Genomic DNA, 27,025 nt, shown 5'->3' on the forward strand with positions numbered 1-27,025 from the left:
TTTAATTTGCTGTAAGATAAAGTTGTTTTCTAAAAATAATTAGTTAAAAACAATCTTTAAAAATAAACCATACTTTTTATGTTGACTAAAAATAGTTTTCTTTTAACTCATTTTTTATAATGCTATCTAACACTGAAAAATAGAGATAATTATCTTTACACAATATTTTCTATCAAACAAACAGAGCGGTACAAGAACAAATTAATAGGTTGAAATTTCAAGCTGTAGACAGGGAGGCTTTAGTGTGTTGTGCAATAACTTGGTGGTAATACACACAAAAATAAAATAAAACAGAAACAAGAATCTCAAATAAGAATCGTATTCTGCATAGATGTTTAATCTATTCAATCTGGTATATACTAATTAACAGCGTCTGAAATGCTAATGTTCATAATCTCTCTTTCTAGTTTGCCTTCCAATATCTAATGAAATGCAATCAATAAAAAGGTAAATTGATACTGAAACACTGAAAATAAAGGGAATTTTCCATTAGCATTGCATACCTCCAGTTCATAAATCATAATACATCATTGTTCAAGATTTCCACTTTACATACTTTACAAAATATGCACCCTGGGGGGAAAACTGGTGCATAAACACAGCATATGTTAAAGAAAAGTATTATCACAATCGGGCATTAATATTCTACCCTATGCCCTTCTTCCTGGGTTGTAAAAGGCTGCACATACAACATTCAAGTCCTTGTCAAAATATCATCCTGGCTGCACTTAGGATTTTGCATTTGGGAGGACCCTGTAAAAAATTGGATTTTCTAACAATTCTTTAGCAGAAGGACGCAGGACTGGATCTGGGTCCACCATCACCTGTTAGAATTATTAAAAGTTTAAAACATCAAATAAAATCAGCCATGAAGTTCCAAGTTCCCGATAACCAAAAACAAACTTCAACAACAATATATAATGCACGCTAAAGTTTCTTATACAACACCTTTTGTTACACACTAAAGGAAGTGCGCAAAAGCTTAAGAAGCCTACTCAATTGTCACTCAAACTATATCCAGCAGTATCTTATAACATGTCCTCTTAACAGAACAGAGATGCAGAAAATAGCAAAATCAATTATATTCATTAACAATTTTTCTGGTTTCAAATCTCACGAATACCATATTACATTGGGACTACTTGATATTTCCAAAAAGTACAAGAGTAACTTCAACCAACATACAGTGATTTTTATTTTTACTGCAAGATTTGAGTAAATGAAAGATGAAGATATCCAAAACTAGCATATAGCCGCTAGGAACCAATTTTCAATCACATTAAGTAGGCAATTACAACATATTCCAAAACATTATTCAGAAATTGACATAAAACAACAACAAACCTTAATCCCAAACTTTTGGGATCGGCTATGGATCCTCAACAAATCAGAAATTGACGTAAAAGTACAATTGAAAAGTCTTTCCAGTTTCAATAATAAAAAGTATCCCCAGCACCAAAGAAATAGAGAGATGAATAGAAAAAGCAAGCAATTGTTGCATTATAAAGAATTCTGATAAGTAATTCTTGCATTAGAAAGTAATGCTAATAACAAATATCAAAAACTACTTCCCATGCACACACAACAAGAGCAACAGCAACATTTCCTCAGCTTCATAGAAAGTACAGTACTATCAATATAGAGAGAGCAAAAATTTGCACCTTGAGTAAGTTCTGAAATTGCAATGAATGGCCAGGAAGAAGCGCCAATTTTCCCTCTTTCAAAAATTGAGATCCTGACTCTGGCAAAGGCGAACCTCTAATAAGTTCATAAATAGAAGCTCCCAAGGAGAAGATATCAACCTTGTCAAGATGATCATATTTCTCATTCAAGATTTCTTGAGGCATATAATGTGCATCACCCTCTTCAATTGGCAAGCTTTTGTCAGTAAGAGTTGCACATCCAAAATCACCAAGTTTATAGACACCATTCTTGACATAAATATTATCAGGTTTTACATCTAGGTGAGCTATTCCTCTCCCATGTATAAACTGCAATGCTTTTGCAATCTGTGCAAATTTAAGTAACAGAATGCAAATATTAATGGAAGTGGAAAATTCCTAGTGTCAAAAGATGTTTGGATCAATATAGAGCATCAAGTTGGCTTGTATACCTCATAGAAATTTACATTAAGAAAAAAAAATGAACGGTGATAGTAAAAATAAAAATAAAAGAATGTATTCCATCTTTCTCTTTAACAATAAAATACAAGAATGCATGCCATCTTGAAATCGGCATTCATTTTATAATATTAATTCAAACATAATCAAGAAAGCAATAGATTGATATTGTTTTATCATCCTCTCATCTAAAACCAAAACTTACATACCCCATTTTCAGATTATATGGGACCACATACATAATTCTAAATTCTTTACAAAATTCAATGATTTAGCTGGTTTCCATTGTAACCACATGTGTCTTCATAGTTTAATTAATACAAGAATGTCATGAATCAGTATCTTACAATTTGAATTAAGCAGGAACTGCATACAAGAATTAAGGAACTTACATATAAAATACTCACCCAAAATCGATATTTTTTAAAGAAAAGGTTAACCAGTTACTTTAAAACCATTCAATCTTATCTGCCATCTTCTTGTTGCATGTGCAAAAAATCAAAAGATGATGTTCATTGTGGTCAATCTTGTAATGACTTCATGCTACAGCATGTGCAACATTTTTTATAGCATCTTACAAGGTCCAACTATGAGATTTGTACACAAAATTCCCAGAAAGAATATAACCTGATGCAAGGCTTGCAATACTTCCGCCTCTGTGAATAATTGAGAAGTTCTACTCATAGATAAGCTGTGATCACAGAGCTCCATCTGAATGTAGAGTTGCTCATTTTCAAACCAAGAAGAGTAGTACCCAACAATATTTTCATGAGACCCTGCATAGTAATGACCGTGAAAATCATTAATAAAATATTAAGCAGAAATGGAAATACTAATGAAATTTTCACATACATACCAAGAGCTGCCAAAGATTGAACTTCCATTAAAGCTTTCCTCCTACGAAGTGCAAATATTATTGCATAAGCAAGTTACTTGACCAAAAAGTAGAAGAATCTAAATGCATAATGCAGCTACCTTTCTGTGTCTAGATGCAGCTGCCGTGTGCTATGTTTCACAGCATACAAGCAACCATCAATTCTCTTTAAGACTTTGAAAACCTGACTAAAGTTCCCTGTACCAATCTTCTGGAAAGAGAGTAAAAAGCTAACAAGTTACATAAACACCAGAAACTTGAAAACCTAGAAAAGAAAAAGTGTATAGACAAGAACCTCAATCTCTTGGAAATCAGTGTGATAGCGTGAAAGGCCATCTCCACCAATAAGTCCCTGAAAAAACCCTGCAGATAGCAGCATCATGCAATTAGAACTTCAAGCCAAAGAAATTCAAAGAAACTTTTGCCAGTCTAATCCCACGGCTTCAAAATACAAAGGGGAAAAAATGGAAGTTTTTTCAAAGTCTCTTGCAATGAGCCTCTAAAACTATCATAGTACCTGCACATTTTGATCTTTGATTGCCAAAAGGATCTATGTCCATTTCTGAAGCACCCATCAAATAAGGATTCTTAATGCAAGGAGGGGGCATAACCCGACAGCGTAAGGCAACCGCAGATTGTGGTACATAACTATGAATCTTCTGTGGTACAGATATCATTACTTTATCTAATTTTTCTTCATCTGTATCTGTACCAAAAGTATCATTTGCAAGTTCCACCTCTTGTTGATGGTCAGAGAAGGTAGGACTAAGAGGATTTACCAAGATACTATCTGTGAAAAGCATAAATACTCAGTTTCAAAAAGGGACGCACTGACTTTATCATCTAAAAAGGCTTTAAAAATAAAGGAGTGGAAATCATGGAATATAAAGGAAAAAATCATTAATTCATAGGCTGCAAGGTTAATCAAAATACACTTCCAGGTAGCAAACTGCTTCCAGGAAAAGGAAACTTTTGGCTAGGGATGGATAGATACAACAAGAATTACAAAATGTCTTGCAGTTCATGTCCATCAAACTAGAGGTCAAGACCCCAAGTCTGTATGGCATTCCACCCACTAAATATGTTCATGGCACACATTCCAAATGACTTTAATTTGTACAAATGTTGCATCATGGAAATGTTCGTTTCAGATAAGTTTCTCTCCAATTTCATGATGTTGATTAAAAAAACAGGTTCTTATAATGTATGATGATTTAAATTCTGATCAAATATACACATTCACAATGGACACTTCTATTTGACACAAGAAAACCAAAATATCTCAGTTCTACTGTGCAATACAAATGAACATACACTCATCATAATACCACTTACAAAAAATTCTAGATACCCTTTGCTGTCTAATATCTGTGTTCTACTACATCGGTGAGTAAATGGTGTTTAGGGAATGTCAAATGTACAGCAACAATCAATGCTTGATTTGAAATTGAATACAATTTGAGCTAATAATGCAATATCACTAGTACCCAAAACCTTCTGCTACGAGACACCTTCACTCTCAAATCCTGTTTACTATGGCATCTCAACCAGTACTGAAACAAGTAGTTACCATGAATATAGGTTGCCTCACACTATGCAAGCTTAACAACCTGCATAAGCAACCAAATCCGCCTAGAATTTCAACTCTAGATAACTCGAAAGTGTCATACATGGACATCTTGATAATCTTAGATCCAGTTATATCAAATTCCATAACAGTAACTAATTATAGCAGATACCCATGCTATGCAACTCAGGCAATTATCACAATTCTAAAAAGATAGATCCAATTCAATGTGTTCCCTCACCTGAAAACATTCAACAAAAAATAAATAAATAAATATCAGAGCAACAGCTAATCTTACCTGGCCGACGCCTCTTACTTTTCACAGTATTCAGCTTCTCTGGTGACTTGGGGCAAGGAATGTTATCCTGCAGAAACAACATGAAATAACTTCAATTCAAAAACTAATCATAAAAAAGGTAACCTCAACATGAAATCCACACCTTCATTTACATCACCTTGTTGCAATCAAAACCGTTCAGAAGATTTTGGTTATCTGGTGTGATATAATCCGGAGTGCTGCATTTACAGAAAACCAAAAAAAAAAAAAAAAAAAAAAAAAAAAAAAAAAAAAAAAAACCAAAACAAAACAAAACAAAAAAATCAACACCCAAATTCAGATACTTACTAAAGTCGATTCAAAACAAACACAAAATTCATCATATAACACCCCTTCCAAATTTCCACTAAATTTAGTCAGACTAGCATAAAATTAACTAAGTTAAGTATCAAATAAACCTCCAAATTTCACATTAAAACCCCAAATTCCAAAAAGATTGCACCTAAACATAATAAAAATCAAACTGGGCATCAATTTTAACTTTATTCACAGGTAAAGTAAAACCCTAAAAAATCAAACAAAATTAATCAGATACTCACAGAGTGTGCTTTCAATCATTCATTAAAAGGAACACACACAAACTCAAAAATTACTCCTATAACAGAAAACAAAAACAAAAACAAAAAAAAACAAAAAAACCTAGAAATAAAATTTATCAACCTGAGAATCGATTTACACTTTACAGCATCAAACAACCTCAAAATTTCACACTAAACCCTAAAAATCCAAACTCTTTATCTATTCATTTCGAGAAAATGTAAAATATGACAAAGATATTGAGTTCTGATGTTTTTTTACCAGAAGAAATCTTGGCTGAGAATGAAGTCTCTGTCATCGGCATTGGGATAGGCATCGTCGGCGGCGGTGGCGGCGTCGGCGGGCTCTTTCTCTAGAAGGTTCTGGAAGAAAGAGGCGTCGGAGAAGGAAGATGCTGACGTGGAAGAAGATGATTGGTTGTTGTTGACCTGAAAATGATTCACTGAAACCTGCACTTGCATATTATTCTGCCTCCTCATCTTCTTCTTCATCAATCTCTCTCTCTCTCTCTCTCTCTCTCTCTCTAACTCTGTGTGTGTGAGAGAGTTAGCTTAAATGATTAATAAATAAAGAAGGAAATAAAGTAAAAATATATATAATTATAATAATAATAATAGTGATAATTTGTGTTTTTTGAAAATATTTTTAGAATTTTGTGAAGCACGAAATTTGAATTGCGCGGGATGGGTAGAGATTGAGTGAGAGTGGAAATAGGTTTGTGTTTAGATCTGGACCGTAGGATGGATATCAAGGAATAATCGACGGTCATTTTATAGATTTTTTTTTTTTTTTTAGTGGCGTACCTAGGAAGCTTTTCTTTTCTTTCACTTTTTTGTTATAGTGGGGAAGAAAAGTTAGTGGGCTTTTTGAAATTTAGTGGGGTGTGGGGAATAAGATAATTTTATGGATTAGTGGATTGGATTGTTGGGGAGAATTGAACCGACAAAGGTACCTACAAACTCCAAGAAGGCAAGACCCTTGCGCCTTTTTGGACTTCTCAACCAAAATAGATTGTCTTTGTATTTTATAAAACTATTTTTGATGGATCGAGGTCAAGTGCATTATTTAGGATATTGCAGCGTATTCAATTGTTTTTAATGGTTAAGTGGTAAAATATTTTTGTGAGAGAGAAAAGAATAAATTTGCACCAGGTGCAATACCCACCAAATCCTAATCCATTTTTAATGACCCAATACATTGCAACAAGAATAAGTCCTAATGTCCTATAACTTTTCTTTTCTTTTTGTTTTGTAATGGTCCATTTGTTTAGGTGGAAAAATAAATGATGGAAAACTAAGCGAGGAAAATAGGAGGGTTGTGGAAGTTTTACATTGGATAGTTGTGGAAATTTCAAATTTGGTTGAACGATAAATGATGGGTGTTTACACATACTAGAAAATATAGTTTTCAACATTTTTCTATCCTTCCAACTAGATAAACCAGAAAGTGACTAATCAATATGAGAGATTGTAAAGAAACCCAAGTGGAAGTGCCCTCGAGCCTTAGGCACGTAGCAGCAGTTGGAGTCCCATAAGTGCTTGTGGGAGTGAAGTGATCTTTCTTCTGTTATCTGGGTGGTGAGGTCAAGGAAGTGGTTTTGTTTCAAATGGTGGAAGAGCTTGAGATACTATGGCAAAAGTTAAAGGTCACTAAAGAGGAAGAGGAAAGTGTAAACCTAGGGAGAGAATGTACTAGGGCAGCAAAAAAGAGAGGGAAGAACTGCTTGGTTATGAAGGTGTTATCACGCAGAAGGGTTATTCTAGACGCACTAAGGAAGAACGTTAGGATGTTATGGAAGCCAAATAAGAGCATTAGGATTTTGGTGATTGAAGAGGAGATGTTCTTAGTGGATTTTGACGACGAACTAGACAAGAGGAGAGTTCTTGAGATGAGCCCGTGGCATTATGAAAAGCAACTAGTTCTTCTCCAGGAATTTGACGGAGATCAAGACCCAAAGGATATTGTCCTCAAGTGATCTCCTTTTTGGGTTCAAATGTACAATCTACCCCTGAAACACAGGACAAGAGAAACAGGGATGGCCATTAGGGCTAGCCTTTGCAAGGTTATGGAGGTGGATATGGCTGACACGGGGATACAATAGGGAAAGTGCCTCCAAGTTCATGTTAAGATAGATGTTTCACGCAAGCTAATACGAGGAAAAAAGATAAACGTCAATGAAGGGATGGCTTGGTGGGTGCTCTTCAAATATGAGCACCTCCAAAATTTTGCTATCGATGTGGACTACTAGAGCATGACCTAAAAGACTGCATGCAAAAAGAAGAGATAGACAAGAACAACGAAATGGGAGAGCTTTAATACGGTGCATGGATGAGAGGTGAAACGGTTAGGAGATTAGGATGGGAACCGACTTACACAAAAAAAGAATGAAGGGGTAGGCATGCGTGGGAGGATACCGAATGACGTTAACATGGGTCCAAAGGTTCAGACGTCGAGGTATGAAGCGATGGGGACTAACAAAAGAACGTCTGATATGCAAACCCTTGGGGAAAAGACGTTGGGAAGCACGACACAGACCTTGAAGGGCAGAGAAAGGGGCAATGAGGTTTATCAAGAAAAAGGGTTGGTCAACACCATCGAAGAGATCCCAAAGGAAAGCATTGCTATTTTGGTGAAAGAAGGCATGAATAGAAAGCAAACAAACAACGAGATTGAGGGAAGTGGGCAGGGAGCAATGGAGACACATCAAACAAGGACCCTAAAGTTTAAATTTGAGCCCGTGCCAAAGGTGCATGAAGAGGGGAGGTCATGTGGGCTTGGACTTAACAAAAGATGGGGAAGGCCCAATAGCCATGACTTATGATATGGAGTTAGGATGGATTGTGGAGGTGTTGGGCCCAACTAGCGGGCATTGGAAGAGAAAAGCCCGTGAGGGTCAGACCAAAGGCAAAGAAAAGGCATTAAGCCCAATGCAAAAAAAAAAAAAAAAAAAAAAAAAAAAAAAAAAAGGGAACGCTCAAAACCCACTAATAGAGTTAGATCAAAACATGCTGGAAGTGAAAAGAAGGAGAGTGGAAGCTCAAAAAAATGTCAAGGTTAAGAATGAGACTAAAAGGGTTGGCGGTGTGGCGGATGCTGCAAAGTAGCATCACCGAGCCCAATAAACCTCTTGGCCAAAAACTGTCGGGGCCTTGGGTCAGCTCCGGCGATGTGTTCACTCACTGATGAGGTGAAAGATACTGACCTGGTTTTGGTTTTCTTATCGAAGACCAAGGCAAATCAGAATAGAATAAGAGGCATTCAGAGAAAGCTTAACTTTACCCAGGGAATTACAATGCCAAGCGATGGCTGGAGTAGGGGGCTGGCGATGTTGTGGAAGGAAGGGGCTAATGTGTGCTTTAAGGGCTGTTTAAATGCGCACATCAACATGGTGGTCCGTGAGGCAGTCGGCGCTCAACTGTGGTGGGTAAGGGGGTTTTATGTACATCCTGATGCAAGTATGAGAATTATTTCTTGGAGATTACTTGAATCACTAAAGAGGTAGTGTGATATGCCGTGGGTTGTTTTCGGGGATTTTAACAAAATTATGCAATCTAATGAGAAATTGGGTTGGTTAGATAGAGGTGCTAGACAAATGGAGGTGTTTAGAGAGTATTTAACTGATTGTGGTCTCATTGATTTGGGATTTGTAGGGCAGCGTTTTACTTGGTATAATGGTAGGATTGGGGAGCAACGTACTCAGGTTAGGTCGGATAGGATTATGGCTAATGAGGAGTGGCTGAAGATGTTCCCTGAGGCAAAAGTTTTTCACAAAGCGATGGCAACTTCAGACCATTGTTTGCTAAACATGTCCCTTAGGCAGTGGGTACAAAGAATGGGAAGTAGGAAACGGTTTATGTTTGAAACTATGTGGACTAGAGAGGAGGGCTCTAGAGAGGTGATTGAAGCGGACTAGGATCCTTTGAAGGTTAATCCGGATGTGCAGATTTGAGATAGGCTAAAGTGTTGCCAAGCTCACTTGCAGAATTGGAATCGTAGGGAATTCGACAATGTAAATAAGAATTTGAAGCAGAAGCAGAGTCAATTACAGTAACTGGAAGCGTTAAATTTGCTACATGAATCAACGGAGGAGATTCAGGCACTAAAAAAGGAGACAAATGAAGTAATAATTCGAGAAAAAATGATGTGGAATCAGAGGTCAAGGGCTTTATGGGTTAAGTGTGGGGATCGAAATACAAAATTATTGTGTGACTCGGGGGGTCAGTGGAGAGAGGATTGTGAAGAGGTGGAAGGTATAATTTTGGCATATTTCAAGGAAATATATAGTTCAAACTTCCCAGTTGATTTCGGGGTTAGCCTTGGGGCTTTGGACAGAAAGGTTTTGGAAGTAATGAATGAAGACCTGCTAATGGAATTCAAAGAAGAGGAGGTTTGGCGTGCCTTGAAGCAGATGCTCCCACAAAGTCTTCAGGCTCAGACGGTATGTCACCTATATTTTTTCAAAAATATTGGGATATTGTTGGCCCTCATGTAGTAGACTATGTCCTCCAAACTCTTAGAACAGGTGTTATGCCAAATGATTTAAATGATACTTATATATGTCTGATACCTAAAGTTAATTGCCCCCAAAAGATAACGGAATTTCGACCAATAAGCCTATATAATGTTATATATAAACTTGTATCAAAAGTATTGGCTAATAGGTTGAAGAGAGTTCTCCCAGAAGTCATTGGTGATGCCCAAAGCGCCTTTGTACTAGGGAGGCAGATCACAAACAACGTTCTTGTGGCTTTCGAAGTCATGCATTGTATAAATCAAAGGAGAAAGGGGAAAAAGGGGCTGATGGCAATAAAGCTTGATATGAGTAAGGCGTATAACTGGGTAGAATGGGCGTATTTGGAGGCAATGATGCGCAAATTGGGTTTCCAAGATAGGTGGATATCATTGATGATGATGTGTGTGACCACTGTTTCATACTCCGTGCTTATAAATGGTGAACCAAAGGGTAGGATTGCTCCAACTCGAAAGCTTAGGCAAGGGGACCCGATATCACCGTACCTTTTCCTATTGTGTGCTAAAGGCCTCTCGACCATGCTTAGAAAGAATGAAAATGGGGGAATTCCAAGAGGCATAGTGGTGTGTAGGGGAGCTCCATTGGTCTCTCATTTACTATTTGCTGACGACCATATAGTGTTTGGCAAAGCTTCAAAGGAGAAGGGGCTTAGACTTTTAAAAATCCTTGAGGTTTATGAAAGGGAGTCGGGGCAGAAGCTAAATAGAGAGAAGACTTCTCTCTTTTTCAGCAAAAACACAATGGTAGAGTTTAAAGAAGAAGTGAAAGATATGTTTAGGGCACAAATTATCCATCAACATGAGCGATATTTAGGGCTACCCCCGTTGGTGGGGAAGGGAAAGAAGAAAGCTTTCCACCGCATCCTGGATTAGGTTGGCTGAAAAGTAGTAGGATGGAAAGGAAAGTTGTTGACAACGGTGGGCTGTGAAATCCTAATAAAGACTGTTGCCCAAGCCACCCTAATGTATATGGGCGAAGAGCGAGGATATGGGCCAATAGGTGGATTCCAATTCCTAATTCGTTCATGGTAGTAAGCCCTCGGCCTTAAAACTTCAAAGATGAACTAGTGGAGAATCTTTTAGATCGAGAGTTTGGGAGGTGGAATACTAGTGTTGTGAAAAATAGTTTCTTACCCCATGAAGTGGAGGCTATTTTGAGCATCCCAATCAACTAAAGTTTGCCAGATGATGCCTTGGTTTGGGCGTGGACCAAAAAAGGTAATTTCATGGTAAAAAGTGCATACCATGTAGCACATGGGTGGCTGGTGGTAGGAAGAGGCAAAGGGGCAGGAAGTGAGGGATCAAACCTGAATAAGAAAAAGGAATTTTGGAAGGCTATTTGGGGATTAAAGTGCCCAAGTAAAGTCAGACACTTTATGTGGAGGGCTTGTAAGAATATTTTTTCTACTAATTATTGCCTTTGTCTTCGGAAGGTGTCCAAGGGGTATGAGTGTGGGCTGTGTAAGAAGGTAGAATCATCAGGACATGCCTTGTGGGATTGTTGAATGGCAGAAGTGGTATGGAAGGAAGCTAAGATATCTTTACCGAGGGGCTGCCACCTTCATTGCGACTTCATTGATGTGGTATGGAAGTTTTAGGAAGAACGAAAGGAAGAAGAGCTAGAGCGTTTGGCATGCACAGTGTAGTGCATTTGGAAGAATAGGAATGCTGCAAAATTTGAAGGAAAATGCAAAGAAGCGAGGAGGAATGTGACTGAAGCCACTACTCTTGTTGAGGAATTTAGTGAGCAGTTTGATGCCCCAAAACAACCTGCCCCACCGAGAATAGATAGATAGACCCCTCCTAGTGAAGGATGGTATAAAGTAAACGTGGACGAGGCAGAGTTTAAAGAGTCAGGCAGCTGTGGAATTGGGATTATAATAAGAAACGAAAGGGGCGAAATCACGGGAGCGATGAGCAAAAGGATGGAACTACCGCTGGTAGCTTTGGAAATGGAAGCTAAGGCCTTTAAAGAGGGAATGCTGCTAGCTAGGGACCTTAGGTTGAAGCACATTGTGCTCGAAGGAGATGCGCAAGGGCTCCCCACCAACCTCTATTCAAATGATTATTGAAGTTATCTGAAGGCAGAAATGTAACATCCAAGATTGGAAAGCTAGCTATGTTCATAGAACAAGCAATATGGTTGTCTATCTTATGGCTAGGAATGCAAAATTTGTGAATGATAGTGTTATCTGGGTTGAGGATATCCCACCCATCATTGAATATCAAGTAACCAAAGATGTAGTTGTTTCGAACCATGGTCCAGTTTAATGAATGTTGTTGAAGTTTGAAAATCAAAAAAAAAAAAAAAAAAAGGAGAGAGAGATTGTAGCTACTTCCTCATATAAATTTAGTCATAACTTGATATCAATAACTGTTTTAGTGACAATATTACATGTGATATTGTAGGGGCAAGAGTCCAAAATAGTATATTGGGCCTTGGGCCTTGTCCAAGGACATTGATAGGTCCGAGGAGGAGCAAATAGTTGTTAAATGTTCCCAATTAAAGTCTCAAAGGTGGGGAACAAGTGAAAGGTTTTTCGAGGAGGAACTCCTCCTCAGATATGATGAATATAGTTCACAATATGTACTCCATCAGTTAGCGTAATCCTCCAAGAAACTCCAATGATAGAAACATGCCTCATGAACATACGAGAAGGAAGGAAGCCTAAAAATATCTAAGGGAAAGCTACCACTACTACATTAAATGCACTACAGCTACTTTTTTGACCGCATTTATGTGGAGGAGACTTCTGAACAGTACTACTTTGGCTACCACAACTCACAGAAAACCAGAGGGGGTGTCTGATGGAACAGGTACTCAAGTAAGAGCTCGGATGATCAACAGGTGTATGGTGAAGATGGTTCAAAGGAGGATATATAAGGTGAAAGACTCTTCATGGAGAATGGATCGGAAAAATAGAGAGAGAACACTATATTAATCTAAATTGTCTCTATATCCAACTGTGATCAATATATAGAATCGTGATCTCCTCGGACTGAAAGTCCATTGACATCAAAAACTTCTTATTTGTGTTTGATTGTCATTTAATTCAATACTAGCCGTTGTTCAACTCATTAGGGCCTAGTTCTTTGACCCACTCTCTACAAATTTGTTGTATTGGGCTCATTGGGCCGAGTTCCCAGACATTTTGGGCTTGGGCCACAAATTGGGACCCTACAAATATCAATATCAAATTATATACATTTTACATACATGTTTTTAAAATAATGTACGCAAATATGTACATTTAATGTACATATTTTTCAAATAATATACACAATTTTATAAATTCAAAATACACATTTTTTAAAGAATATACACAACTCTATAAGTTCAACGTACACATTTTCTCAAAGAATATACACAATTCTTAAAATTCAACATATACATTTTTTGAAAAAATGTATGCATTTCAAAAGTGTGTGCATTTCCGTATATTCAACCTATACATCTTTTTTAAAACACTAGTAAGGGATGCACGTGTTGCCCCTTGAGTGAAAAAAATTTAGATCAATTTTTTTTTTTTTATCAAATCATGTATTTAAATTTAGAATAGTTATTTAACATATGGCTATCTATTTAGTATGATAATTTCTTAGAACCTATTTACTAAAGATAGTATCTACTCATAAAAAAATTCTACTAAGAATGATAACAAACGTCGTCATTTTCCAACAATAAACAACTAAGTTTTGATAAAACATTGTCACAATATTTAAATTTTCGCAATAAATTATGACAAATGCTACAATTGAAACTCTTAATCAAATTAAATACCTATAACCATTTGCAATGAATATTTTGTTATTCATACTACCTTCTTTATCATTTTATTTTATAAGTCTCGCTACGATGCTTAGCTTACTTAATTTGTAATGAACATCTTTTTAAGAAAGAAAATAAATTACAAAAAAAAAAAAACAAAAAACATATGTCATTAAAGTTTCTATTAGATAAAATTATAAATCTAGAAGATTTAAACCTCTAATAAATTTGTGTTCTCTAGGTAACAAATAGAATACTATAGATCACCATTTTTACTTTTTAAGTATGTCTAACACATAAAATTCAAAATACACAATGAAAATTTTTTGGACATTAAAATTTAGTGAGGCATTTAGATATTGCACAATGAAATATTCTAGGAATCATAAGATTTTGTTAGGATTTAACTAAGAGAGTAACAACAAGGACTATATGCTTGTGTACATAATATAGAGGAAAAAATTATTTAACTTTAAAGTTGAGGGGATGAAACTACCCCAAACATAAAGGGGGAAAATACTTTTTTCTATAATATTTTTTATTGGTAGAATTATGCGTTTTTTACTTTAAACAATGTGTTGAAAAAACCCAAGAAAATTGTTCATAAAACAATGAATTTGGCTCAACAAATTGAGAAATTATAATGTCCTCATGGTGGACAAGTAACGTGGTCCACCATTAAGAATAGCAATGGGTCGAGTTTTTTATACCCGTACTCGACCCGCGGGCCATGACTCATGACCCGGATTCAGCCTATTTATTAAACGGATTTTTTTCCCAGGGCCCAGACCCTCCCCGCAGAGCCCCACGAGCCCCGCCCAGCTAGCCAATCTTCAGCCCCTAACAGTGGCCCAATCCGTGGCCCAATCAATTAAAAAAAAAAATTGTTTTCTTAAGAAAAAAGAATCACAGCAATAGTGCAGCACAAACAACAAATCCAAATAAAACTCAAATCAAATCCACCATACCCACTTAAATTTCCAATTCACAGAAAACAAATACATTTTAAATCAAAATCTAAAACAAGTACATGCAAGGAACATCAAATCTTAACAACAAAATCTAAATCCCCAAACCCACAGGTTAAACAAAGAGAATCTAAATCCCCAAACCCACTAATCAAATAAAGAAAAAATGGAAGAAGAACATCAAAAACCATTGTCGTAAATCACCATAGTTGTGGTCGTTGGCTTCAGCTAAAACTAAACTCGGTGCATAGCAAATATAGGGAGCAATATTGTAAGATCGAAGAGGCTTTACGACGAGAATCTTAGATTTTTGTCTTTGTCTTCTTCGGCAAAGAGAGTGAGATCGAGAGGCTGAGAGCATTAGAGAGGGGCGGCTAACGGCGTGAGCGGTGAGACATGAGAGGAGAGTGAGTGAGAGTGGGAGAGGAGAGTGAGTCAGAGGAGAAATAAATGAGAGCATTGAGAGGCGGCTGAAGACTCTAAAGAGATTGTGTGTGAGGTTAGGTGTTTTAGGGTTATAACAATATATATATATATATATATAACTGAGTCGGGCCGGATTCGGGTTCGGGACGGGTTTTTGTAAAAATCCAGACTTGACCCGGACCCGCTTCGGGTGTTTTTAAAAAAAAACCCAAACCTAACCCTATTTTTAATCGGACTAGGTAAAATCTGGCCTATTAAGGTTGGGTCGGGCTGGGTATCCGCGGGTCAGGCAAAAATTGCCATCCTTATCCACCATTTCACTAAAAGATTCCCACCTATTTGAAATTGCTAAAAGATTCCCACCTATTTGAAATTGTTGAGTTATAAATTTTTTTTAAAACAGAAACTGATTACTAACTCAGCAATTTTAAACAAGTGGGAGTCTTTTAGTGAAATGGTGGACAAGTGACATGATTTACTAAAAGACTGTAGAATTTCTCCAACAAATTGGCTAAAAAAAAAAAAAAAGTCAGGAACACAATAAATGTCACAATATTTTCTCATACCTTTATTTTAGCTATGGTGGGCCCTGGTATGATATTTTATAGTTTTATTTTAGAGTAATGCTACGTCCACAACATTTTCAAAACAAATCCTAAATGGTAAATGTTATTGATTTTTAATTGGGACAACCACTTTAAACTATGCATTAAAAATAAAATAAAAAACGAACAGAAGAAAATTGTGCTTGAAACAATGAATTTTTTGCTCACCAAATTTGCCTAAACCAAAAAAGAAGTTTAGGAACATAACAAAATGTCACAATATTTTCACACCTTTATTTTCAGCCGTGGTAAGTTTCAGTTAGATATATTCTTATTTATTTTATAGAAATGTTATCTCCATAATATTTTCATAACAAATTCTAGATGACAAGTTGTTACTAATTTTAAAATAGACCATGACTGATATCATTTTTTTATCCATCAATAGTAGCTTACCACCTATGATTTGTTGTGAAATTAATGTGAAAATATTGTGAACTTAGCAATTTTTTATTTGATCTATAAGAAATTGAGATTTCAACAATTGTGAAAATATTGTGATAACAAGTATTACAATATTTTTATAAAATATTTATTTTCAGTTGTACGGACTCATATTTTATTATTTTATTTTGGCCTATAAAAAATTGACACCTCAATAATTGTGTATTGTGAAATTTGTTGTATCAGTATAACAATTAACATATATGTCAGCTCATATAAATATTAAAAAGAAAGAGCACAAACCGATGGCTGAAAAAAAGAAAAAAAAAAGGGGCTAATAAAGTGATGAATAGTACATATTGTATAAATTAAAAAGTACTATAGGTACTATAATAGCTTTTATACATTCACACAACAAGTGTTACAACATTTTTCACAAAACATTTATTTTTAGTTTGAATTGGTTATAGTCTCATATTTTATTATTTTATTTCGACTTATAGAAAATTGATATCTCAATAATTGTGAAAATATTGTGAAATTTGTTATATCAATATAATAATACTTTTATTTTTAGTTGTAGTTATAGGATGATATTTTATTTTGACCTATAAGAACATTAGCAACAGTGAAACTAAATAGCTATATAGCTATTTTAGCTTCACCAAAACACAAAAATGCATGTTAAAATAGTGAAGTCATAGTTAAAAATTTTTAGTTTCTTAAATAGCTGTGCACTGTAGCAAGAAGCTAAAAATAATAATAATATTTTATTAAACTTCTCTCTTTTCTCTCATTAAAAAAGTATTTTCTCTTTTTCTTTGTTTCTCTCTCTCTCTCTCCGGCATCCCTCATCTCCTCTTTGCTCATAAAATCCATATAAAAACCCACCGAATCAGACACCCAGTCACCAAAAAAACACCGGATCAGACCACTGCTACTGAAGCAACGTCGATCCACCAAACCCACATCACAAAACACCATAAAACACAAAACACAAACCCACAGACATAGAGTAGAGAGAAAGATCGAAGCAGCACCGGTCCAAATTCCATAGAACCACCACAAAACACAAACCCACATCATAAATCACAAACTCATAGCAGATCGGTTAGAGTAGAGAGAAAGATCACAAACCCATGGAACAACCAACAAACCTGCGCCAGCAAGGAAGGCGAGAGCTTCGACAAGTTTGTCTCTAGCCACAACATAACTCACAAACCCGCGTCGGCACAACCCACAACCCACAAGATCCTCGAGAACTTCGACGATTTCGTCTCCGACGCCAGCAAAGAAGGTTTTGGATGGTGATGGGTGGGAAGGAGAGAGCGGCGGCAAGATAGAGAGAAGTGAGAGTGGAGAGTGGAGAGAAGAGAAATAAGAAGTTTTTTTTTTTTTTTTTTTTTTTTTACAGTGGAGAGTGAGGCACGGCACGCACAGAGATAGCGAGAAAGAAAGAAATTAATAAAATAATGTAGTAGATATATTATTTTATTGTAATGTTTATATTATTTTATTGTGCTGAAAGTTAAAATAAATCCACTGCTGCTGAATGTTTTGTAAAGTGAGTAGGTAAAATAGATAAAATAACTTTTTTGTGGTGCCAAATAGCTAAATTTTTATCTTTACTGTTGTGGATGCTCTAAGGAATTGATATCTAACAATTGTGAAAATATTGTGACAATTTGTTGTGTTAACTAACAACTATATATATATATATATATATATAAGAGTTGACCGGGCAATATTACCAAAAAAAAAAAGAAGGTCAGTGAACAATGCAAATTGAACAAACCCCAAAAAAAATGTAGCTATTACTATAGCTTTACGCATTCACACTTTTGTTATGAAAGTGTTCTAAAAATTGTTGTGGATGTAGCAATTCTTTTTTCACAATACTTTTATTTTTAGTTGTGGTTGGTTCTAGTATGATATTTTATTTTGACCTATAAAGAATTTAACATCTCAACAATTGTGAAAATATTGTGACAATTTATTGTGTTAACTATCAACTCTATATATTAAAAAAAAAAAAAGTGGACCAGACGATATTACCCGAAGGAAAAAGAAAAAAAAAAGAAGAAGAAGAAGAAAGAGGCAGCAAAACAATGCAAAGTATTGAATAAACCAAATGACTGTAGTTTTTTGCTGTTGCATTAGCGCATTTGCGCTTTTTATATACAAAGAAAAGTACATAATTGAGTACATTTAACATTTAACATACACATTTTTTAATGTACCTAATTATTTACATTTTTTTTATAAGTACCTTTTTTTTTTTTTTTTTTGAGGAAAATTATAAGAATAACTAATCGATCAATGAGAAAACTCACTTTTGTAGAACAAGTCTTCTTTGAATTAATCACAGACACCAAATCCATATTAGTGCAATATAAAGCCACAGATCTAAGGCCCTCCTCTAAGTTGAATTGGAGACTAGTGTGTCTAAAACAGTCAGGTAGCTAATCGCCACAGGAATTCTCCAATGATTTGCAATTGAGCTACACTTGGCAGATTTTGATTTGGGGGAGAAAATTATCATTTTGAGGTGATCGCAAGCAAAATTTTCTCTACAACGCGAAATATAAATCCAAAAAATTTGAACATTCTCAAAGTAAAGGTAATTCTCTACGACGTGGAATTCTTGATTCGTCCACTGGAGGTCCAAATTAGAAATCGCATGTCAAAAATGGGGTATTTTTAATCTTTTGGACTAATTACTCCGACCAGCCAACTCGTCCTATTGCAACGTTTTTTAATCTAAAAGCATAAATCTCTCACCAAACAACTAGATTCATTTGAAAGTAAGGCTGTGTTTGGTTCCCATAAAATATTTTCCGGAAATGCTATTTTCGGAAAAGTAAAATACTTTCAAGTGTTTGGTTGCATTATGAAAATTGTTCTAGAAAATATTTTCATGTGTTTGGTAATATTCTGAAAATGCTATTTTCCACCACCACCCACACAAAACCCACCACCACCCACACAAAACCCACCACCACACAACAGGAAAACCACCAAAACACCACCACCCACACCACCACAACAACAACAAAAATCAAAATCACAGAGAGAGAGAGAGAGAGATCGAGAGAGAGATCGGTTCATGGGTTTCCGGCGAAGTCGAAGGCTCTAGGTCGCCGGCGAAGTCGAAGGCTCTAGGTTACCGGCGAAGTCAAAGGCTCGTGAGTCGAAGGCTCTAGGTCGAAGATCGGTGGGTCAAAGGCTCTGGCTTTGGGTCGAAGGCTCTGGATTCGTGGCGTGATCTGGGCTCTGGGTTTGCCGGCGAAGTCGAAGATTGGTTCGTGGGTTCGTGGCATGAAGGCTCTGGGTCGCCGGTGATGGGCTCTCTCTCTCTCTCTCTTTGCGCGTGAGCGCGATCTCACTCTCACTCTCTGTTTTTCGGAAAATGAGATTTGAAGGTAAAATAAAAACGGAAATGATTTTACACCCAACACACGGTCAACTGAAAAGCATTTCCGGAAAATTTATTTTCCATGCGCAACCAAACACTCGCATTTACTGAAAAGCATTTCCAAAAGTGATTTGAAGCCAAAACAAACATAGCCTAAAGTTCAGGATTTTCCAACGACATCGGAATCATTCAAATCAGACATTGGGGCGGGTTTCTAATTCCCTACTTCCTCTTTGGGGTGGGTTTTTTTTCCGCCCCGTTCTAGTAGGTCTCGTGAGTGCCCACAAGTACCCATACCGCTACACCTAAATTTTTTATATATATAATTTATTAAAAAAAATTTTTGAATGTGTTAAATTAAAACTCATAAAACATTTTTAAAAAAATGTTCTAACATTACAAAACCTTTTCAAAGCATGACAATACAACAATTCAAGTAATAAGAAGTACAAAAACAATTCCAACATAGCAATACAACAATTAAAAAAGATATAAACAATGTAAATATTAAAACATAAAAGTATAAAATCAATAATACAATATAAAAATATCCTAAATTTAAAATTAAAAGGCTAAAAATACATATTTATGTCTTATTAAAAAAGTTATAAAAATATATTTTTTTATTATTTAAATATAAATGTGGTGGGTGTGGGAGAAAATGTTAACCCTCATCCCAGCCCCATTTATTATGTAGGATGGATAAATCCCATCCATTAATAACGAGTGAGCCGAGTACTTGCAGGTGCAAGTTTAAATTGTCATCTCTAGGTAACACCTCGCCCCACCAAAGCTCCTAAAACTTGTGGTCAAAATAAGGAAAAATGGGAAATTTGCATGTGAATTATCAAGGAAAATCTATTAGCATGATGTTGATTCTCTCGACATATAAAGTTGCATGAGACAATTGGAGAATCAGCTCATTGTGTGCAAATCATGATGACGTAGATTTGTGCAATATGATGCTGATTCTAACATGGATCCTATTTTCAAAAGTTCTATAAATAATAACCCACATGTCAACATTATCTCGTAGACCCTTGGGTAATAGAATAGTTTTCTGGGTAATAGTTTTTAGGGGGGTTTTGGGTAGTTTTCAAAATATGACAAAATTAAGATAGATGCTGTTATTTAGGTTCTCCTTTTAAGATTCAAACATGTGGCTACTTAACTAAAAAAATACACTTCTATCTCATGAGAAAAAATCTACATGGCAAAATCTTATTGGGGAAATCAAAGGAATAGCACATAAACATTGTATCTAAATCTTGCCCTTTCAAAATAAATATTTGAGTGTTAGTGATAGAGCATTAGCATTGGTAAATTGCTATTTTACAACTCAAACCCTTAAAAACATGTAACATCCAGGCTGTCATATGTAGAAAATTATACCAACTTGCTACAATATGCCAACTTACTGTAGCAAGTTGCTAAAAATTAAATAACATTTTTTATTTCCATAATGGAGATAGAGAGAAAGAGAGGAAGAAAGGAAAGAGAGAGAAGATTAGTTTATATTATTTTATTAGGTTGTATGTAAAAATAAGAATTGTGGTGTATTATTGAATGAGTTAGTAAAAATAGATAAAGTTGTCTTTTATTAGAGGGTAAAATAGGTATTTTATTACAAATTTGATGCGAATGCCCTTAGAATGTGAAGCATTTTTGGGAGAACTTTGGTATGATAGTGGAAGCTTTGCTAAAATTTAGTCATTTCCAAATTCCAACTATAGAAGCTACGCCAAAATTTTGTCAGATCCAAGGCCCAAATCTGATCCAACTACAAAACCTCTATTGATATTCCATCCATTGGCTAAATTTGATATTTATTTGGGCTCAAGGCATGTGGTGTCATTTTTTCTGGTTGGGCCCAATGGGTTTGGGTTATTAAAATAATGACCCTTAAGATTTAGCTCAAAAATGTGCGTCATATATCGCAACCCCTAATTACTCTTTTTTTTTTCTTTTTCTTTTTTTGAATAAGGATGAAAATTCATTAAAAACAAAAATTCAAAAACAAAGCCAACAACAAGTGAACAAACATCATTTTGTAACTTTTTTGGGATAAATGGTATTAGTTTAGTAGTCATTATTACTATACATTAGGACCATTTGAATGTTAGAATTTAGAAATTCTCAATATGATATCATATTGTTTGGTTGAATTGTTATTCCTTTGGTCAATTACTTCTCATTAATAATACTTATTTAGGATTGGTAATCATTCTAGTAATTTCTTTGACATTAAAAATTTGATAGAAAGACGCTCATAAATGAAAATCTTGACTCCACCTGTCATTGTCTTATTTATTTATTTATTAAAAAAGACAAAGACAAATAGAGTACAAGGTGTTGCTTTCTTTTTGGTGACTCTTTCTTCTCTTGGTGAAGTAAAAAAAATAGATTGTTGTTGCCCGTTGCAACACTAAGGTAAATTTTGTGCCCCTACAATACAGTCAAATTTTTAGTTAAAACGTAGTTAAACTTGGTCCACTCTAGATTTAGCCTAAACTTAGTTAAGTTCGCCATTTTAAAGCATTTTTCGTAAAACACATGTGTTTTGACATCTATTGACCATAATATGGATCTCAAAAGAGTTTTCCTTGTTTAATTAATACAAATTAATTCTTAGTAAAATTCGACAATAAATTGGCTTAAAAACATTTTTAGTAGTCTTGACTTTTACTGAAGGACTCCAAAAATTTAGTAGCATGAAAATTGGATGATGACTATTGTAATTGAGTCATACTTGTCATATTATATGCACACATCTCTCTCTCTCTCTCTCTCTCTCTCTCTCTCTCTCTCTCTCCCTCAAAGATACACAACAATCCAATCTTAGTTAGGGATGTGTAGTCGTCAAAAACCTTAAACCTTATAGTAACACAATGTCTTCTTTTCTTTTCTTTTTGCTATTTCCTTTTGTTTCTAAAAGCATGTTACTTTTCCAATCTCTTTAATATTGGTTATAGCTGCAGAAAACCAAGTCTAGAATGAGGGTTGCATTCCAAAGAAGAATTAAGTGAAACCAATGTAGAACCAAATAATATGTGACTACAAAATAGATATAAAAATGGACCTTTCTATTACCATTACATACATTTAATTTAAATTCCACACTTTACAAGATCTGCACAATCCATTGGGATTATAGGATGGGGCAGGGGATTTACTGCATATCAGTGGAAAATGGAAATTTCATAACCAACATTTTAGTCACAATATGAATAAATCTATACTAATTCAAGAAAAGGCATGTATATTGACATAGAGATCTTATCTTGTTTATGCACCTACACCTTTTTCACAGCAGGCTCTAAAGCTCATAAGTCATGCCCACTTTTAGCATGCACTTGTGAGGAATGTCAAATACATTTTCAGTTTGTCTCAAATTTTTCTTCAAGAAATTGAAAGCATAGTTTATCAAAAATCTCTTACCTATACCTGCAACCACTTCATTCTCACCAATCAAGTGAACAATACCAACACGCAATGCTTGGTTGAAAGCCTCAATCTCACTCTCTAACAGCTCTTGCAACTTCTTCTCATCAACATCCTTTACATAATTATTTGCATCCTTTCCATTAGCAAACCCAACATCTAGTTCACCATCATTTTCACCATATTTAGTTTACTTTGAGAGAACCAAAAATTGTTTATAATATACTCCTTCAATCTTTCAACTAACATATTCTCAAAAGGCTCATCCTCAAAACATGTATCTGTGTTCCATACCGCACAACACATCGAAACGCATTTTCTTCATTAGGCTCCACTCGACGAAATAGGAAACGCTCTTCAATTGGAAATTTGCAGATAGGTAGTGACTTGATGGTGACGAAGACAAGAACTAATTGCAATACAAGAACATTTACCACATAGTGCTTGAAAATGGGTGGGATGCCTTGAACAAGCTCTAAGTAGAACAAGGCCAACCTAGGCATTCGACATAAATTTGTGTCTGTAGCTATGTCCTTGAGCTTCCCTAAAGAGACTTTGTGGACAAGCTCATAAAAGCACTTTCTTCTGTGCACATCATTCCAAATATACATGATGGCCATTAGTATTGCAGCAAAGGCCAGGAGAAGATATCTTCCTTGAGCAAACTTATAGAAGACTGGGATTAAATAGAGAATCTCCACACTACTGATGATAAGAACATAGGAGATAACTAAAAGTATGTGAGATTTCCAAATCATGATCATGATTAGCACTAGGAAAGCTGATGTGAGAGTCATAAGAAATACCATTGTTATCCCTGCATGCAAAGGAAGTTAACATTATCACTACAAAAAAAAAAAAAAAAAAGACTTGTTACAACAAGTAATATTGCAACAACAAAAATAATTGGGGTAATATATATACTATTGCATCTATGGGTTGTTTTTTGTTGTAATAGTAATTTAAATTTATTACATCAATTAAGATTGTTGCAAGAATTACCTTGTTATATCTAAATATGCTGTTGTAATAACTAAATCTTATTTTATTTTGAAATATATTGTTGCAATAAGCAACCACTTATTTCACATCAAAATATATTGTTGTAATAGGTGAAAAAAGACTTGTTTCATGTGTTTGATCGTAAACTCAACATGTTATGTATATATTTGTGTTTTTGGACATGTTAATTTGATGAAGTACTTTGAGTTTTGCATTTTTTTTTTTAATTTGTATCTTTAATTTGTTATTTTAGTTCTTCAACATAATGTTTATATTGTCTTATAATGTGTATATTACAAGACAAGGTAATAGAGAAATTAATAATAAAATAAAAACTCAACCTATTGCAATAAGGCTGTTTGTTGTAATAAGCTATGACATTTTTCAAGTATTACAACAAAACCTTTAAAGTAGTAAATTATTGCCACCAAGTTATTTATTGTAATAAAAAAGTTATTGCATCAACCTGTTTGTTGCAATATGTAGAATTTATTGCAATGAAATCTGTGTTGCGTAAACCTATTGCCTTGAAGTTTATTACAACGGCTCGCAATAACTTTTTCAACGTTGCAATAATACTTTATTGCAACGACTTTGTAGTTATTGCAACAATTTTTCCCGTTGTAACAAGCCTTTTTTCTTGTAGTGTATTCATTAGCTTCTATGTTTATTCTTTATTGAATAGCCAAATTCAACCACCAAACATGTGGACAGAAAATTCAAACCAATAAAACAACAAAAACCAAGTCTAGCTACTATTGATAAGATTCAAATTGATATGTGGGAGATGGATTTCCATATGCATTGTCAATCTTTTCGGTGTTCTTGAAAGCCAAAGTGACACTTATACAAGCCAGCATAAGAAGGTAATTGACTTTTGGTATGCAAACTTGTCCTTCATACTTAGTTGATGTATGCACAATTTTCACTCAAGGGAAACACCCTAGTGAGAGAGATTGTTGGACTATAGAGATAGTCCCTGAAATCATGGCTTCACTAGCTACTATTGATGCCAATATGGCCACCACAAACATTGGCCAGTACAAAGGTTCTGCATCACAAATAGCCAACTCAATTAGCTAGTAAATCATACATTTTTTATAAATATTGAACAATGGACATTATGGACATATATGGGTCCGTTTGGATTGAGCTTATTTTTGCTGAAACTGAAAACACTATAGCAAAATAATTTTTAAATGTGTAAATAGTGCTGTGGGACCTATTTTTAATGAAAAAGTTGCTGAAAAGTGAAATTTGTGGGTCCGTAAACAGTGCATGAATGCACTGTTCACTGTGCAAAAGTCAACAAATGCGGGCTGAACAAAAAAAAAAAAAAAAAAAAAAAAAAAAAAGAGAAAACCGCATAACAAAAACGCAGACGCCAGGAAACTTTGAATCCAAACGGCCACTATATGAACCAAAGCATTCATGAGAAAATTTAAGGCAAAAACACTCTTTTTCTACCTGGTATGGACTTAAAGAAAGTTTCTTTGACAAGATCATCGTGCTTGCAAAGGAAGGTTGCTTGTCCAATGTATGCCAATATGAGAGCCGGGTAGATCACTAAGCACATACTTATTTGAATGAACCTAACTGTGAACTGCAACATCAACAAATAGAGCTTCCGTTCTTGCAAATTATTATAATTATACTTCATTAACAAAATCTTCACATAATTCCAAGTAAATGTGATTTTATATTAAATTTTTAGTTTTACTCCAGGGAACTGTTTATTATACGTGGCCCTATTACACATGAAGTACACATAATCCTCTTTTTGAATTGAAATCATGTCTTAAAGTTGTAATTTCAGTTCAAATTTAAACCTTTTACAATTCTCCTAATTTGTTAGACATTCTTTGGTTCTTCAATTTTTGAATTGAAACTAAGACTTCAAGACATGATTTCAGTTCAAAAAATAATTTATATATATTGAAAATTAGCTTCTACTCTTTTAGCTTATTTAATTATGTATAGTTTTTTAAAGTCTTTTTTTTTTTTTTTTTAGATACAAACTTACTTTTGTAGGTTTTAGATTTTAGTACACAATCAAATAAGATCTCATACCCTAATATCAACCTAACCAAAAATTAACAAAGAATTGTAAGGAGGTAAATCTTGTATGTAGCATGTAGCACAGGAGATTCCAAGCCCAATTCAAATTTCATATAAACAAAAACAAAGTAACATAGTCATGGTTTAAGTAAATCATGTTCCAAATTCCAATATAAACCATTAAGTGACAACATAGTATCACTAAATAATAATTGCGGATAAATACTAACACCTGAGGGGATATAAGTCAAACTACAATACCTGGACCTATAGTCTATGAGTGGAGTGGGCTCATGAGATATCGCCTCATGTGATACACATCATAGTCCTTGAACTTAACCCACTCCATGTATGTTTCAACTTTCAAGACATTGGTCCACACATCATATACGACTATAACATGTAACATTAATTACGTACATGCATCCAAAAATAGTAAAACAAAATCTCAGTTACGCATACTAGTGGCTTTGACCCCATGACCTCACCCCAACCATTTTTATTGGAGAAAGAGGTGTCATTTGAGATAAAGCTTATTGGAAAATATCGAGCCTTTTGCAGTTAAATCATAAATGTGCAAAACTAAGCAATCTTGCAGACTGTCCATTGTTTAAAGCAAACATTGCTTCATCTTCCACTGTTTTTGAGGTGATTGTTCACTATGCATGCATTTGTTATCCATATATTTCTACTTAAGAGGAGCCATCGACCTATTCATCAAAGATACATGACCAACAAAAAACTTGTTTTATTTTTATAGGTAAGAAAAATTTATTGAATTCATGCAGAAAAACACAAAGTAGCCAAAGAGTACAAAAGGAAAGAAAAAGAAGAGAGTCTGTAAACATCAGGAGGGAATCACTGGTTGTGAGTCCCCAAACCGAAGACCAATTAAATAAAGAGCCGGCAAAAGAGGCAAGAAGCAAATTGCTGAGCTCTCCTCATCTTCAATCGTGTGGTTATTTTGTTCCCTCCAAATGCATAACATCAAA

The 27,025-nt window shown here is 34.9% G+C and overlaps 1 protein-coding gene and 1 pseudogene across 1 annotated transcript; both read right to left on the reverse strand.

The window, feature by feature from the left end:
- Positions 1–467: 467 nt before the first annotated feature.
- Positions 468–5,984, reverse strand: LOC126709690 (wee1-like protein kinase). Its single transcript, XM_050410016.1, has 10 exons — positions 5,697–5,984; positions 5,017–5,077; positions 4,860–4,926; positions 3,512–3,784; positions 3,290–3,357; positions 3,096–3,205; positions 2,977–3,017; positions 2,748–2,896; positions 1,662–2,009; positions 468–824 (listed from the first exon to the last, which is right to left on the reverse strand). Exons 1-10 carry the CDS (start codon positions 5,924–5,926, stop codon positions 729–731), a joined length of 1,443 nt encoding a protein of 480 aa, XP_050265973.1. The 5' UTR covers positions 5,927–5,984; the 3' UTR covers positions 468–728.
- Positions 5,985–22,848: 16,864 nt separating this feature from the next.
- Positions 22,849–25,770, reverse strand: LOC126708141 (potassium transporter 5-like; annotated as a pseudogene).
- Positions 25,771–27,025: the final 1,255 nt, after the last annotated feature.

This window comes from Quercus robur, chromosome 12, assembly GCF_932294415.1.
Source record: "Quercus robur chromosome 12, dhQueRobu3.1, whole genome shotgun sequence".
In the NCBI taxonomy this organism is placed as follows: Eukaryota; Viridiplantae; Streptophyta; class Magnoliopsida; order Fagales; family Fagaceae; genus Quercus; species Quercus robur.

Coding starts and splice junctions, on each gene's coding strand:
- LOC126709690 (XM_050410016.1), bottom strand. CDS start 5,926: ATGAAGAAGAAGATGAGGAGGCAGAATAATATGCAAGTGCAGGTTTCA. Junction 4,927..5,016: donor ACGGTTTTGATTGCAACAAG/GTGATGTAAATG, acceptor TTGTTTCTGCAG/GATAACATTCCTTGCCCCAA. Junction 2,010..2,747: donor TATTGCAAGCCTTGCATCAG/GTTATATTCTTT, acceptor AAATTTGCACAG/ATTGCAAAAGCATTGCAGTT.